Source organism: Bubalus bubalis, chromosome X (assembly GCF_019923935.1).
Source record: "Bubalus bubalis isolate 160015118507 breed Murrah chromosome X, NDDB_SH_1, whole genome shotgun sequence".
Classification (NCBI taxonomy): domain Eukaryota; kingdom Metazoa; phylum Chordata; class Mammalia; order Artiodactyla; family Bovidae; genus Bubalus; species Bubalus bubalis.
The window spans coordinates 55,430,050-55,445,532 of record NC_059181.1 but is presented as its reverse complement, the minus strand read 5'-3'; the positions used below and the strand labels follow the sequence as shown (position 1 = coordinate 55,445,532).

The window sequence follows — 15,483 nt, the reverse complement described above, 5'->3', positions numbered from 1 at the left end:
GTCTGCCAGCGCCACCTCCGCCAACGCAGGGCTGTGTTTAGGATGGAGGACAAGCATTCCAACAACCCTCAGGCCTGCTGTCCAGGACAGGGAGGAGGGCACGTTCAGTCAGTCAGTCAAAGAGTAATGGAGACCAAACGTGCTAGGCTGTGTTTTAATTACTGGGGTTTCATTGATTTATTGAGGTCCACTGTAAAGCCCTGAACAAGACAGACATCTTCCCTGCCCTCAAGGTTCATACAAGCTTTTATAAGCATGGTTTGAAAAAAACCCACAGGTATATAAGATACATAGGATAAGATTAACTGCTGAGAGAAAAGTAAAATAGAGTAAGGGGATAGTTTGGGAGGGAATAGCTGCTTTAGGCAGGATGTTTGGGGAGGGCCTTTGAGGGAGTGAATCCTGGATGCTGGTAAAGAGTTATGTACAGATATGGGGGGTTGTAGAAAAGGGAACAGGGAGGACTTTCTGAGGAGGTGCTGTTTTAACTGAGCCCTGAATGATAAAGAGGAATAGCTATGCACATATGATGGGAGCAAGGGTGTTCTAGGGAGCGAGAACAGCAAGTGCAAAGGTCCTGAGCTGGGAATGAATCTGGTATGAATGAAGGATAATGTGCTGGAGTGAAGAGAACTGCAGTGATATGGTAGTGTGGACCAAGGGCGTTGCCAGTGGGAGGCGGGGGAATCTGATCCCCATTTGATGGAGCAGGAGGCCAGGGTTCCAGAGGGGGAAACTGGTTGAGGAAGTGATGGTGCCTGGCTTTTCCAGTTCAGCCATGTCTGACCTTGAAGCCTGTGCACTCTTTCCTGCTTCGCTCTAATATAGTCTGATATCTCCTGTGGACTTGAGGGGCTGCGCCCCTGCTTTCACAGGCAAGCAGTGCCTCTGGCAGAGGCAGAACCAGATGGGCCTGGACTGGAAGCTCTTGATCTTTGTTTTTGCTGTACCACCTGTGACGGACCATTCAGGTCCTGGGAGAATGAACCCGTTAACCCCAGAAGGTCTTGATATAAGATTCTCCTATCAAGTCGCGAGTTCGTCAAGAGTAGCAGCTAGGCCTGATTTTGAGGAGAACCACTTAAGTCTAACCTGGGATAAGTAGATTCTTTGTGCACTTGTGGGAAATGCATGCATTTCCCCACTCTTTGGAGGACTGGAAATTGGAATGGGAAAATGCTTTTTGGATCTTGTATATGCTTGATCAGAAGCCTCTGGCTGCAGCAAGATGTTTGTGATTCTGGCAAAGTCTTAGGCTGTGAGTAGTTTGAAAGGTCTAGCTTGGGTCTGGTGCGCAGATGTGCCTGGGTAAGTGAGCAAGCAGACAAGTACCCACTTACCAACCAGTGAGCCCCACAGTAACCTGAACAGGGCAAGCAGCAAGGCTGAGCAGTGAGTGGATTCTGACATCAGTGCCTGAGTTCAAATCCTGGTCCTGTCTGTTAGCCTTGTGACCTTGGGCAACTCATCTCAGTGCACTGTGCCTCAGTACTCTCATCTGGAAAACATAATTATTGCACCTGCTTCACAGGAGACAAGTAAGAGCATTCGGAACTGAGCCTGGCTTTTAGTGGGGCCATATAGGTGTCAATATTAATACTTAGGGAATCACAGACGGTTTCTTGGATTCTGTTCCCCATCTCTGCTCTGCTCGTCATCAGCTGTGTAGCCTTGCATCAGTTTCTTCATCTGTGAGCCTCAGTTTTCCCATCTGCTAAAGGGATGTGACAGTCACTTTGGTGCTTGGATTGGATGCAGCAAGCATGGGCAAGGTAACTGAAGCATAGTGGCAGCTTCGAAAGATTGACAGTGGCCAGCATTTACTGATCTCTGTGAGAGCTTCGAGTTTGTTCTCTCTTGAGTCCTGCTGTGCATACTGTGTGCTGTAGATGCTATGATTATGCCCATTTAACAGAGGGGAAAACTGAGGTAGTTCAGAGAAGTGAGCCAACTTGTTCAAGTATACTCAGCTAGTGAGTGACAGGACCAGGGAGGAGAAGTAGGGACTTTTAAAAAACTACTGTTCCTCTTGAAGGCCTGATAGGATTCAGGGCAAATTCTACATTTTACTCCTGGTGTTTCTGTGTTTCCAGCATGTCTTGCTTTCCTTTTATCTTTTTTTTTTCTTTATTGATCTTAAGTGTAAAGCTCAATAGATTTTTACATATGTACGCCTTTGTGAAACCATCACCTAGATCAAGATAATTGAGTTGTTCCAGTGCCCCAGAATCACCCTCATTTCTGTCAGTTTTCCCAAGTCATCATCCCAGGCAGCTGTCGTGGGAGCTCTGTCTAAGACGCGACAGTTTGGGTAGCAGAGTTTGGTCATTTTAGAGTGTGAAAGGAAGGGAACAGAGAAATCAAAAGCTTGCAGGGCCAAGGTGGGTGGAGAGGGTGTTTTTCTTTTAAAATACATGGGTGGTTTTAAGGAGAAATTGAAGCGGCCCGTTCAGACAATTGTTTTGGTATCTGGCCCCAGGTCTGTGGTTCCTAACATGACTTGTGATATTATTTTAAGTGGGCAGATGGCTTTTGATAGCTTCTTTATCTTGATCTCAGCTCTTGCAAAGGGGAGGTTGGTGCTCACTGCAAGATCAGCGATGATCAGTGATAAGATTTTCTTTGTAGGTCGGTGGCTTTCTTGGCGAGTACATTTCAACTTATTATTGTTTTAAAACCTGGGTGCTGCTGGTGACATGGAGCGCTGTTGAAGAACAGCCACTCCCTGCGACCCAGCCCTCTTAGGAGATGGTAGAGGATCTTAGGGGCTAGCCTTCTGCGGGAGCCCTGTCATAGACGGCTTGCCATTCAGAAAGTGTTGGCTGCAGGCCTGTTGTGCACCAGCACAGCCACATCATGTTGGGGCATGGGAGAAGTCTGTGCTAGCCCTTGGGATACAGCTCAGAAACTGAAATGGCTGCATTCCTCAAGTTGCTGGACTAGGCTTTTGATAACCCTCAGGCTTAGAGATGACCCATCAGCAAGCATTTATTGAAGGCCTGCCATGTGCTGGGCACAGTGCTAGGTTCAAATAGGGCAAAAACTGCAGACTGGTGCTAAGTTGTCAAAGGGTTGGTGGTGGAACTGGGTGGGAGGGGCAGGGATGGAGGGCTTGTTGAACAAGATCTGGCAGAGACCCTGCGGAGTATTTGCGTGCACAGTCTTATCTAACCCTTTCAATGTTCTCTGTGAGAAAGACTGTTTTGATCCTTCTTTTCTGGATGAGCAAACTGAGGCTCCCAGAGTCCAGAATCCCAGGGCCGGTGTGGGGAGGAGAGGCTTCCAGGTCTGCCTCGGCTTACACCCTTGGGAAGTGTCCTGTTCCTCTTAAAAATAAAGACAAGGAAGGCCTCAGCATGTCCTTTGAGCACCTCCTGCCTTCTCCCCCAGTCTGGCCTCCAGGTCTACTTGTTTCACCTCACGCCATCCTTTGCCTTCTGAGCTTCTGTCACTGGGGTCTTTGCAAGGTGCTTTGCCCTTTCCTGCCTCAGAGCCTTTGTCCCTGCTGTTTCCCTCACCAAGAATGTTGGTCCTGTGCCCCTTGCAGCTCCTCATTTTGATCCTTCAGTTCCCCTCCTGGAAGCCTGTCCGTCCCAATGACCTCAGGCTCAGGTCTTTTTATAGCACTGATCAGCCAAGCAGGCAAGCCCTGATAGAGACTGTCATATAGCAGAGCAGATGAGCATTTCCACAGATCCAGGATCACTTTCCACCTTGCCTGGCAGTCCTACTTTATTCTGAGCCACTCTTGTCTTATCCCTAAAGTGACTCTTTTGAATGTTCTTTACCTTCAGACTTCCTGCTTCAAAAAAACAAGTAGAAACCATAAGAGTGGAACTCCCTATGACTTGTAGCCCCCAAGCCTGCAAACTGATTTCCCACCTTTGTGTTTCCTCCCTTAGGCCAGTCCCCTGCTTACACTCTGTGTTCCATTTTTCTGCACCTTGCTCCAGAACCTGACATAATCAGTTACACTTTCTCTTCTGGCAGCTTTTCACTGCCCTCCTTGGCTGAGCCTCTCTATTGGCCTTTATACATGCCAGCGTCTCTACTGTCTTAACCATATGCCATTTGACCTCACTTCTGTCCATGCTGCTCCTAGTTAGCACCCAATCACCCTTCTCCCCTTCACTGTTGACCTGTCTCTGAAGAGGTACCTACACCTCTCCACTCCTGCCCCTGCATCTACCAGATTCCATAGGGGAATTTTGTTTTCTTGAAGTGGTTGAACACTCCTATTTAAAATACTTTCTTTCCTTGCCTTGGGACCACCCTCTGCTGCGTTTCCTCTGAACTCTCTGGCCCTTCTCTTTCTCTGCTCTTTTCTTCAGCCTCATATGTATTAACTCAGTACCTCTACTTGGCTGATGTCCCAAAGATGCCTCAAACTCTCCTCATTCAAGATTGACTCCATCACCTCTTCCATAGAGTCCTGAGCAGCCCCTTACTCCCCAACCCCTCCATTGCTCATTTTTCTTATAAGCATCCTAAGCCCTCTCTGATCCTGTAGTCTGGGCCAAGGCCCCTTGTTCTAGGGCATTCTTTGCTTTTCTGAAGGCCCTGGCCTCAGTTTGTAGTGAGACGTTCATTAGGGGATTATTGGATGACCCTTTCTGCCCTGCTAGACTGTAAGCTCCGTGAGGGGTAGGGACATGGTCTGCTTTTGTTCACCACTGTATTCCCACAGGGCCTGTCACAGTGCCTGGCACTTAACAGGTGCTCAATAAATGTTTGTTGAAAGAATGAGTGTGAGTATCTTTTTTTGATATCTTCCTGCACACTGAATTGTAAGCCTCCTAGTCAGATTTGCTCACCATTTTGTCTCCAGGGTCTGTCCCTGGGCTGATGCACAGTAAGGCCTCCATGATTTTTAGGTGTACCTGTAGGCGAATGAATGGGGACCTGACTTGCTATCCGAGTTAGCAGTTGGGACATCAGAACAATCAAAGTTGAAACAGGACGGGCCAGGGGTCATCTTAGTTGTCTAGAGAGTGAGGATTTTAGTGGGAAAGTGATCCTCTTTTATTCCATGGAAAACTAGTAGGGCATCATGGTCGAGGATGTGGGCCTGAGGCCACATTTTATGAAAATGGTACAGCTGGAATCTGAGCTGGGAGCTCCTGCTCTGGCACCCCAGGTCTCAACTGCTGTGCCAGGCTGGGTGATGGGTCTTACCAGCTGGGCAAGTTTCCTTCCTCTTTAGAGCCTCAGTTTCTTTCAGTGGGAATTTGGATGGGAGTACTGTTGGTTAAGCACTTTAAAGGCAATTTCCAAATATTTCCTCAATCTGCCAAACAGCTCTCTGAGGTAGGTATTACTATTACACCCTCTTCACAATGAGGAAACTGAGGCACAGAGAGGTTAAATAACTTGCTCTAGGTCACACAGCTGGTAGGTGGTAGAGCTGGGGTTATTCAAAACTACATGTCATGACCCTTTATTGAGATGTGAGATTGGTTTACTCGATTCCAACAAACATTAAAAAACAGCATAGAAAATAATGAGTGCATCACAACATGTAGTAAAGGTAAGTGTTCAAAGAACAACTGGTTTTCAGATATATGTCTATATATTTACACATGTATGAGCGTGTACTGGGTTATGATGTAAAATGTATCTCACTGTGGGTCACTGCGAAGTGAATAGAGGCATTGCTTTAACAGAAACTCGTAGCACAATAAACTGCTCAGCTTCCTCCCTCCACCCTACTGGGTTGTCCGTAAGTTCCAGAACTGACACACACAGCTGGGGAAGGCAAAGCAGTGCCCCACATAACTTGGCTTTCTCAGCCTCCTTCAAACCCCATTCTTTTCAGAAAGCAGATGGCTCACGGTAACTGGGATTCCAAGTATCTTGGGCAAGTTTCCGAAGCCACCTGTCCCCTTGGAGAGTCAGCATTATCTTTGGGCTGACTGCATGGGAGCTGGGGTCTGCTGAGTTTCCCTTTGGGTTTCATTGCATGACCCACTTTGGGCTGGCCAGGTTCTTTGAAAACACGAGTGTTGGTGCTCTCAGAGGACTTGGGTGGTGGTGGCAGTGATGTGACATCCCTAAAAGTCTGCTTTGCTCTTCTCCATGGTTCTCCACAGGGGTTGTCAGCCATCACTTGCTCGCTCACTGTGACGATGCACTTTTTTGTTCTGTCTTGGCTGGCCTAGGCTGGGGCCCCCAGCAGCTCTTTCAGAAACCCCACCCCCAGTCTCAGCTGCCATCAGGTCAGAGGCCACTGAGTCTCCTGATGGCAGGAACACTTCTCAGGCCCAGGAGACAGGCGTGCAGGCCTGACATGGCCCCTTCTAGGCCACACTGTCTTGACTAGCTGTCAGAAGAGCACCCAAGATGCCCCCTGATCTGTGTGCTCCAGCTTGTGACTGCTCATAACCCTTAAGGTGATACCATGTGGCATGTGTGGGGTTGGTGCCAAAAGGGCAGGTTTCCTTCTCAAAAATTAGCAAGCACACTGGAGGTACAGTTTTGTTCTTAATCTCCCTCTCCAGTTTTCTAAGAACCCCTCTTCTCTGTTACCGATTAGTGAGTCAGTATACATTTGTACTCCCATTTCTTTTACTATCCTCCTTTTGATTAAAATCCTAGCTGCCTCCAAATATTTACTGTGAAAGACAGTTCAAGGATAGTTTTTTTTTTTTTAGGGCCCAAAGTTTTCTTCAAAATGGAACCCTCTTTGGATGTTATCAGAGTGGTGTGTAGTTAGTAGTTAGTGTGTATAGAGAGTTCCTTGAGCCTCAGTTTCTGCATTTGCGAAGTTTCTGCAAAAGGAAGGGTATTGCTTTGAAGGATAGATATGAAGGTTTTCAGATGACTTAAGTGTATCAGTGAAAAGGGTCCACGGTGGAGGAGAACGATGTTTGTGCCTCCTGCTTTCATTTCTCTGACGTCAGAGGAAAGGAGAATGAACTGTATACTTCTGCTGACTTCATGGATCTTGGGATTGGCTGAATTGCTTGACCCAATTTTTGGATGTCCCCCCTCTTCTCACCTTCCCCGGCTGTGGAAGAGATGTTCTAGGGGCAGAAGGATTGTTATGTCTTTGTTTTTCTTCTCTCTCTTCCTTCAAATGGACCGTGGAGTTCTTTCCTTGCTGGTTGCTGCATCCTGAGTTCCCCCTCTTATCTCATATACACCCAGGGCTCTGGAGTGGCTTTTAGAAGTCTGATTGTTGTGTACATGCACTGGGCCAGATGGCAGGGGAAGGCTGGCTTAGTCCTGCCCTGGAAGGAGGGTTGCCTCTCTGTTTGTTTGTGGGTCTTCTTAAGGATGCTTGAGAAGACCCTGGAAGATGACATTTTCTTTAATGAAGGACTACATTAGCCAAAGAAGTCAGCGGAATTTGCGTTGGGCCACAAATCCAAAGACCTGGATTTTCAACCTACTCAAGGGACTGGTGCAGGACCAAGCCAGTTTGCTCCAAATCCCCCTTTCTCATCCATGAAGTGCAGGAGATGATGGCTGAGCTCCTAAAGTCAGCCACTCCATGCCCTGTAGTCTCTGATTCTGGGGAATGTGAGCCCCAGTCTGTGGAGAAGGACAGATGGTCCTTTCTGGATCTTCCAGACTCTAGATCCATGTGCATTGTTCAAGCTTTTTATTAGCACCCTCCCCAAGGGTGCTAATAAAAAGCAGTTCTTTCAGCCATTTCTGTGTCTGGTGGTCTCCTAGCCACATGTCCCACAAAGGCAGGGAAACTGGGAATGACAGTGTGGGCAAAAGGCAAATTGAAAGCAAAGCTTGAATGAAGATGGAGGGAGGGGTCTTGTCCAGTATTGCTGCTTCCTATCTTCTCTGGAAAGGATTGGAGATGGGGCTGTGGTAAGATCCCAGCCTCCCTCATCAGTTTGTTGGTTTAGAGCACAGACTTAGGAGCTGAAAGGCCTATGTTTCTATCTTCACTGCATGACTGAGCTGTTTACTTGGCTTCTGTTTCATCATCTGTAAGATAAGGATAATACTGTCTACTTCAAAAGAATAAAAGTATCTCATAGGGTTCTCATGAGAATTAAGTGAATACATGTGAAGCTATGCTACGAAGTACCATAGTAAGCACTATATTCAGGTCAGCTAGTGATAATTCTGTTTCTGTAGGTAATTGTGAAGATAATCGATTATATGTTTTCAAAAAAGTTACAACCACTTCCGGAAGTGTCAATATCATACTGTTACTTCTTAGAAAGAAAAAAGCTCTGAGCTATTGCCTCAGCTCTTCTCAGATCTCCATAAGATTTTAGTTAATGGCTCCCTCATTGGAAACAGCTGATACTCATGAGAACAATGATTTCCGCATGATCCTCATGCCCTCACTTGTGGTAGGGACTGGGTGAAATACACTTGGTTTCTGCTACTCAGACCTTGGGGTCAGACTTGTCTGGCAAAGGAGGAGAAGACCAAAAAAATATCTATTCAGCCCCTGCTCTGTGCCAGGCCCTGGTGTCTGGCTTGAAGTCCTCATTTCCCACGACTGCCCTGTGCTTGGCGTATACATCCTGGCTCCTCTGTGCTCCGTTTTAAGATGAGGAGGGTGAGGTTCAGGAAGGTTAAGTATCCTGCCAGGCTGATACAGCAATGGGTGGAGGGTTGGCAGAGGGACCTAGGCCTCTGCAACCTCAAATAACTGCCTTTTCTTCTGACCTTCCTGTTTTCCATTTGCTTCCTTCCTTCCTGTTGCTGTTTCCTGTGCCCCACAGTCCTCACTTGCCATTTCTTGGAAAAGATGGTTTCCTCCACAGCCAGAAATATACCCTAGAGAAATAATCCAAAGCTATGTCCTGGCAACCCACTCCAGTATTCTTGCCTGGAGAATCCCAGGGACGGGAGCCTGGTGGGCTGCCATCTACGGGGTCGCACAGAGTCGGACATGACTAAAGTGACTTAGCAGTAGCAATGATGCCTGCTGAAGTCTCCTTTGCCAGAGCAAGATGAAAGAAATAACCTAGCTGCCCAGTAGGAAGGGAATGGCTATGTACATTAAGGTCAGCCCATGTGATAGGAGCAGTAAACAGCCATTTCAGATGGTTACAAAAGTATATAATTCTGCTTCTTACTGTTAAGTGGACAAAACAAGCTGCAAAATTATGCCTGTAGAATCTAAATGATTCGTAGAATGTGTGGAATGAAATTTTCCAGAACAGTAATGGTGGTTGCCTCTGGCTGATGCATGACTTTCCTCCTGCTTCTTTACACGTTCCTGTATTTCGTCAGTTTTCTACAGTGAGTGTGTAGACTTTATGACCAGAGGATAGAGAGAGACAGCAGAAGAGAAACTGCAGCTATCAGGTGAGGGTGGGCCAGCAGAGAGGCTCAGAAAGTGCCGGTAGGTGGCAGAACTGGCCTTTCAGGGCATCAGATCCATGCATTCTCTCCTCCGCCCCACAGGCCTAACGAAGAGCTGAAGATGAAGAGTGCGGACGATAATACCCCTGCTGTGGGTAAGCAATTGGCAGGCTGTGGGAGTTTTAGCTTATATTTACTATTTCTATCTTCCTCTTCTTTCTCCATAAATTAAGAGGCACCCTCTGCCTTAGATTGTCACAGAAAGCTTCAGAGGCAAATCGGACAACTGGCTAGAAGCATTTATTTTCTTAATCAAACCAGGCCAGTTCATATACTTGCCTGGCCCCAACGCTGTCCTCCTCTTTCCAGCAGAGCGTCCTGATGTCCAGGAGACAGTGGGTCCCTTGGTGGCCCCCACACCTCTCCGTCCGTGGCCCCAGATGACACTTCAGGTAAGCAGACCTGGCAGCCTCTGGATGAACGGCCCAATGAGAGGCTGGGTGGTGGGGGCTGACTTGCTCTGGGTCAACCCTAGGTAGAAGTTTGTTGCTGTTTAGTCGCTAAGTGGTGTCCGACTCTTTGAGACCCCATGGACTGCAGCACACCGGGCTTCCCTGTCCTTCACTATCTCTCGGATTTTGCTCAAACTAATGTCCACTGAGTCGGGGGAGACCCCCAAGTCAGAACTTGGTGGCAGAAGGGTAGAATGCAGTTATTTGTCTGGGCTTATAGAAATGTCATTTGTTTAGCAAATATTTATTGAGTGCTTGCTCTGTGCCAAGCACTGTTATGGACACTGGTTACACAGTAATGACCAAAAACACTGTCTTCATGGGGCTTACTTACATTTTAGCGGAGTGAGACATAATAAAACAAAGTAGTAGTTAAAATGTATTGTATTTTACCAATTAAAAAACAAATTTTAAAAATATGGTATTTTAGATGATGAGTGCTAAGGAAAAAAAATAAAGGGATAAGGAGAGAGAGTATGTTGGTGTGTGTGTGGGAGGGGGGTTTAGAGGAGGGCAGATGTTTGCTCCCCTTCAGATTGGGTGGCAAGGGAAGGCCTTAGTGGTCAGTGAGATTTGAGTGAAGAGCTGAAGAAAGTGAAATAGTGAGGCATGTGGATAACTAAGGGAAGAACATCTCAGGCTAGTGCAAAGTTCCCAACCGGGGCTGTGGCTAATATGTGTGAGGAGCAGCAAGGAGGTCAGTGCAGAGGGGCAGAGTGAGTGCAGGGGAGCAGCAGGAGGTGAGGTGGGAGAGGTTGGGGAGGACAGATTGTGTGGGACCTCATGGGCTGTGGAGAGGACTCTGGCTTTTACTCTAAATGGCAGGGGAACAGAGTGGGGCTGTGATCTGACTTAGGGTTTAGCTGGTTCCCTCTGGCTGCTTTGAGGAAAATAGACCGTGGGGTTGAGGGCAGAAGCTGGGGGACCCTTAGGAAGAGGAGGTTACTGCAGTGGTGCAGGTGAATGATGCTGGTGCTGGCAGGGAGAGAAAGAGATTCTAGAGATGTAAGTGTGTGTGTGTGTGTGTGTTAACTTTTTAATACAAAGATTTTCAAGCGTATCAAAGTAAAGAAACCAGGAATTCCCTGGCAGTCCAGTGGTTAGGATTCCATGCTTCCACTGCACAGGGCGTGGGTTTGATCCCTGGTCAGTGAAATTAAGATTCTGCATGCCATGCTATGCTAAGTCACTTCAGTCATGTCCGACTCTGTGCGACCCCATAGACGGCAGCCCACCAGGCTCCCCCGTCCCTGGGATTCTCCAGGCAAGAACACCGGAGCGGGTTGCCATTTCCTTCTCCAATGCATGAAAGTGAAAAGTGAAAGTGCAGTCGCTCAGTCGTGTCCGACTCTTAGCGACCCCATGGACTGCAGCCCCACAGGCTCCTCTGTCCATGGGATTCTCCAAGCAAGAGTGCTGGAGTGGGACGCCATTGCCTTCTCCTCTGCATGCCATAGGAGCAGCCAAAATAATAATAATAATAAGGAAACTAGTATAAGGAATGGAGAAGCAATGGCACCCCACTCCAGTACTCTTGCCTGGAAAATTCCATGGACGGAGGAGCCTGGTAGGCTGCAGTCCATGGGGTCGCTAAGAGTTGGACACGACTGAGCGACTTCACTTTCGCTTTTCACTTTCATGCATTGGAGAAGGAAATGGCAACCCACTCCAGTGTTCTTGCCTGGAGAATCCCAGGGACGGGGGAGCCTGGTGGGCTGCCGTCTATGGGGTCACACAGAGTCGGAGACGACTGAGGCGACTTAGCAGCAGCAGCAGCAGTATAAGGAACCCACATATACTTATCACCCAGCTTCAACAAATTTTAGCACATCCATTCCTACTTTTTCTATACTCCACCCACCCCTTCTTCTCGCCTTCCCTATGAAATTATTTTGGAGAAGATTTAGACATTATGTCATCCACAAATACTTCAGTTTGTATTTCAGAAAATTAAGCACTCAAAAAAAAAAAAAAAACCCACAATGCATCATTCCCCCTCAGAAGATTAACAGTAATTCCTTAGTATTACCAAATATTTGGTCAGTGTTCAAATTTCCTTATATTGTAAGTGTTTTAGGGTTCAAACAAGGTCAACACATTGCATTTGGTTGATGAGTCTTTTTAGAATTTTAAATCTATTTTACAGTTGTAAAATTGTTTGTTGACGAAGACTTGTTTGTCCTATAGAGTTTCCCACGGTCTGGATTTGGCTGATTGCATCCACGTGGAAACACATTTCTACTTAATTTTTATTAATTTATTCTATTTTATTTGATCTAATATTAGATTTAATTAATTTATTAAACTATTAATTTTTATTAAATAAATTTATTAAATCTGTTATTAAAATAATTTAAATAGAATCAATTCTGTTTACTTCTATTTCCATTTTATTTATTAGCTGGAATTCTTCTCTAAAGAAAAGCTTTCTCGCATCAACTATTTGGCTACCTTGAGCATATATACACTGAGGATGTATATGGTTTGTATAGAAAGCTGGATAAATATTTAAAATTTTCCCTTTCATTTACCAGTTTTCAGAAGAAATGAACACCAAAGGTGACCAATTAGGGATTTAAGTTTTGGGGTGACATTATTAACTCATGAATTTTAAACATATTTGATGAGTTTCAACCCATCGCACCTATTTATTTATTTTGATAATAAATTTAACTGCTTAAGTTGAACTGTCTCTGGCCAGTGGGAGTTTATTTTCATTGGCTCCAGACTTGTTTTGACACATCCCCAACATTCTTTGAGCACTTTCTCACATTCTGGTATGTCAATATGTCACAACCTCGTCTTGTACTTTTCCTTCCCCAGACTTGAAAAACAGTCATTTATTTCAGGATCCCTGATTCCTTTTAGTGGAGAATGGTATTTAGAAACCAAGATCTGGGAGCTAGGAATGCTTGTTGCTACTAGACTGGTCATTGTTTCTAGGCCTTGTCAAAAGACAGTGCTAGGAAATACAATTTTTTTTTAAAGAGAAAATATATGAATTCATATGGATGTCCTGGATATGTTTTGGAGGTCAACCAATAGTTTTTACTGATAGTTGTTCATCAAATATTGGTGCCCACTGAATTCCTCAGCTTTATGATCTGCAGGAAGTCCCCTTTTATTCCATCTATTTTAATATAGGCATACTCTTTGGAGTTAAGGAAATTATAGTTCTTTAAGGAGTTTTCATCTGGAAACACTTGTGGGGCTGGATGCAGGCTGTCACCAGTTCTCACTGTCTCTGCTTGTTTCCCTGCCTCCCCTGCCTCTTCATTCCCTTCCCTTTCTCTCTGCTCCCACCTCCCACCATGGTTTCCAGGTTTCTGAAGTTACAGTGACTGGCAGACCCTCAGAGGAAGGTGATGTCACCAGAAGCAGCCCGCCTGTGACTTTCACAGAGGTTCCCCAGGCACCGGCCATCAGGATTCCCCTCTCTTCTTCTCTCTGCGGCCTGGGTCGCTCTCCCCGGGACCAGGCCTCGGGGCCTGATGCAAGTGAGGGGGCAGCTGGGCCTCTCCTGGAACCGAGCCAGCGACAGATGGAGGCTACGTGGGAAGTATCCAGCGAGAATGGAAGGGGCCGAAAGGAGCCCATAGTGGGAGCTGTCATGGACAAGCCTCCTGGGGGGCTGGAGGTCGTGAGTGGGTTGGAGGAGCTGCTTGGAGAGGACACCATCGACCAAGAGCTGGAGCAGCTCTACCTGTCCCACCTGAGCCGCCTGCGGGCTGCCGTGGCTGCTGGTGGGGCGGGAGGTGGTGGGGAGGGGTCCATAGATGGAGGGGTGTCCCCCAGCCATCCCCTGGGCATACTCACAGACCGCGACCTGATCTTGAAGTGGCCTGGCCCTGAGCGGGCCCTGAACAGTGCCCTGGCTGAGGAGATCACACTGCACTATGCCCGGCTGGGGCGCGGTGTGGAGCTCATCAAGGACACCGAGGACCCTGATGAGGAGGGGGAGGGGGAAGAGGGGCTCTCCATCATACCCTCCAGCCCAGAAGGGGACACCCCTAAGGAATCACCTCCAGAAATCCTCTCAGGGGCCCCTTCTTTGGTAGCCACTATGGGAGATGTGTGGCTCCCATGGGCGGAGGGTTCTGGATGTAACAGCCCTGTGGCTCTGGGTATAGAGGGTCAATTCAGTGGGGCTCCAGAGAAGGGGACAAGCAAGGACTCTGACTCTTTGCATGTGAGTAGGATGATATCTGGGGTGACTGGGTCCTCAGGGGCCACAGAAGCCCAGATGGAGTTTACCACTGAGTTGGCAGACAGGCTGATTTCTATATCTGGCCAGGAGCCAGCTTCTCTGGTCCTGCAGGGGCGGCAAGATCTCTCCCTCCTTGGTCCCTTAGGGACTGAAGTCTGTCCTTCCAGCCTGGCCAGGCCCCATGTAAGCCCCCAGGATGAAGGGGGTTCAGGCCCAAGCCTTGAGCCCCCAAAGAGGTCTCCTACCCTAGCAGACCCTGCAGAGAGCGTGTGTGTATTGCCTCCCCAGCTCTGGGGACCCCTGACCCAGACTCTGGGGGTCCTAGCTGTGCTGGTGGTGGTCCCTGTGGCTCTGAACAATGGTATGTCCCTCCTGGTGCTTGCACTGTGCCTCTCTCTGGTCTGGTTCTTGTAGGAGCTGCTTGTGAGATGAGCAATAACAGGTTTCCCCTCTCTGGGGAGGGGCAGCCCCTGCATCACCCCCCCCTCCCCAGAGGGTTCAGATGGGTTGTGTGGTCTGTTCAGTGAACAGTCCTTTGCTTCTGAGAATGCTTGACTGGAGAGAGACCTCTCTGTCCCTCAGCTCTCCAGTGAGCATGGGGTTCCCTGTGGCGATACCAGTGGAGAGAAGTGGCATGGGGGGATGGTGTAAGAACTTGCAGAATGGAATTTGGCATGTCCTCCCCTCCCACCCCACCCTCAAGCCTGTATTTATTTTTGTATAATTCTCTGGTTGAGGGAGAGTGGTCATGAGCTGGTCTTGGGGCACAATTACCCAGAGATGTATTTATTAACAGCCAACCTGTGCAACCTGCTGGAGCTTTATTTTTAATTTAATTTATATAGAGTACCTATTATTATACGCCACAATAGAACTCTATGAGAAACAATGTGTCTTGTTGTGCAGTGTTTTCCTCTTTGGGCCTAAATGTGCAGGGTGGCCACGTTCTGTGGAAGGACCATGGTGGACAGTGGGTGGGGGTGGATGGGTGGGGTGGGATGTGGTCATACCTGCTGCTGCTGCTTCAATATGTCCTTGAGGATCTTTGTCATCTCACCTATGGTACTAATCTGTAGTCTGGTGGTCTTGCGGGAGTGGGGGCAGATCCTTTGGTCTTTTCCACCTTCTGCCAGGGGTGGAGGAAGAATGGTGGCCACATGAGTGTTTGATGTCACACATATGACTCTATGACATGTGGCCAGCTGTGGATGAGGGGATATTGGTTGTGAATCAGCCACAAGGTTTTGAGGTTAGTGAAAAAAAAAACAGCCTTTGACACACAGGGAGAGCCCTCTGCCCTCAGGATTGGGATGGCTTCAGAAAGGACAGAGGACTTAATGTGTCATAGTTGAGTTGCTGTCCAAGACATTGCATTCTAACTCAAAACTGGAAACCCAGAACCTTTGAAAGAAAGGATAGATGTATATACTGCATGCAAATGAAAAACTCTATATAGCAAAATAAAACACCATATATTTA

The 15,483-nt window shown here is 47.4% G+C and overlaps 1 protein-coding gene across 8 annotated transcripts in view; it reads left to right on the top strand.

Moving 5' to 3' along the window:
- Nucleotides 1-15,483, top strand: part of PPP1R3F (protein phosphatase 1 regulatory subunit 3F) — a 16,928-nt gene extending 1,445 nt beyond the window's left edge. The window contains exons 1-4 of one of the 8 annotated variants that reach the window (XM_044937535.2): nt 2-8,533; nt 9,388-9,440; nt 9,658-9,737; nt 13,120-15,483. In XM_044937535.2, coding sequence (XP_044793470.1) covers nt 9,407-9,440; nt 9,658-9,737; nt 13,120-14,418 — 1,413 coding nt within the window. In that variant the 5' untranslated portion in view covers nt 2-8,533; nt 9,388-9,406 and the 3' untranslated portion in view covers nt 14,419-15,483. The other 7 variants (XM_044937533.2, XM_044937536.2, XM_044937534.2 and 4 more) reach the window with 7 other exon arrangements.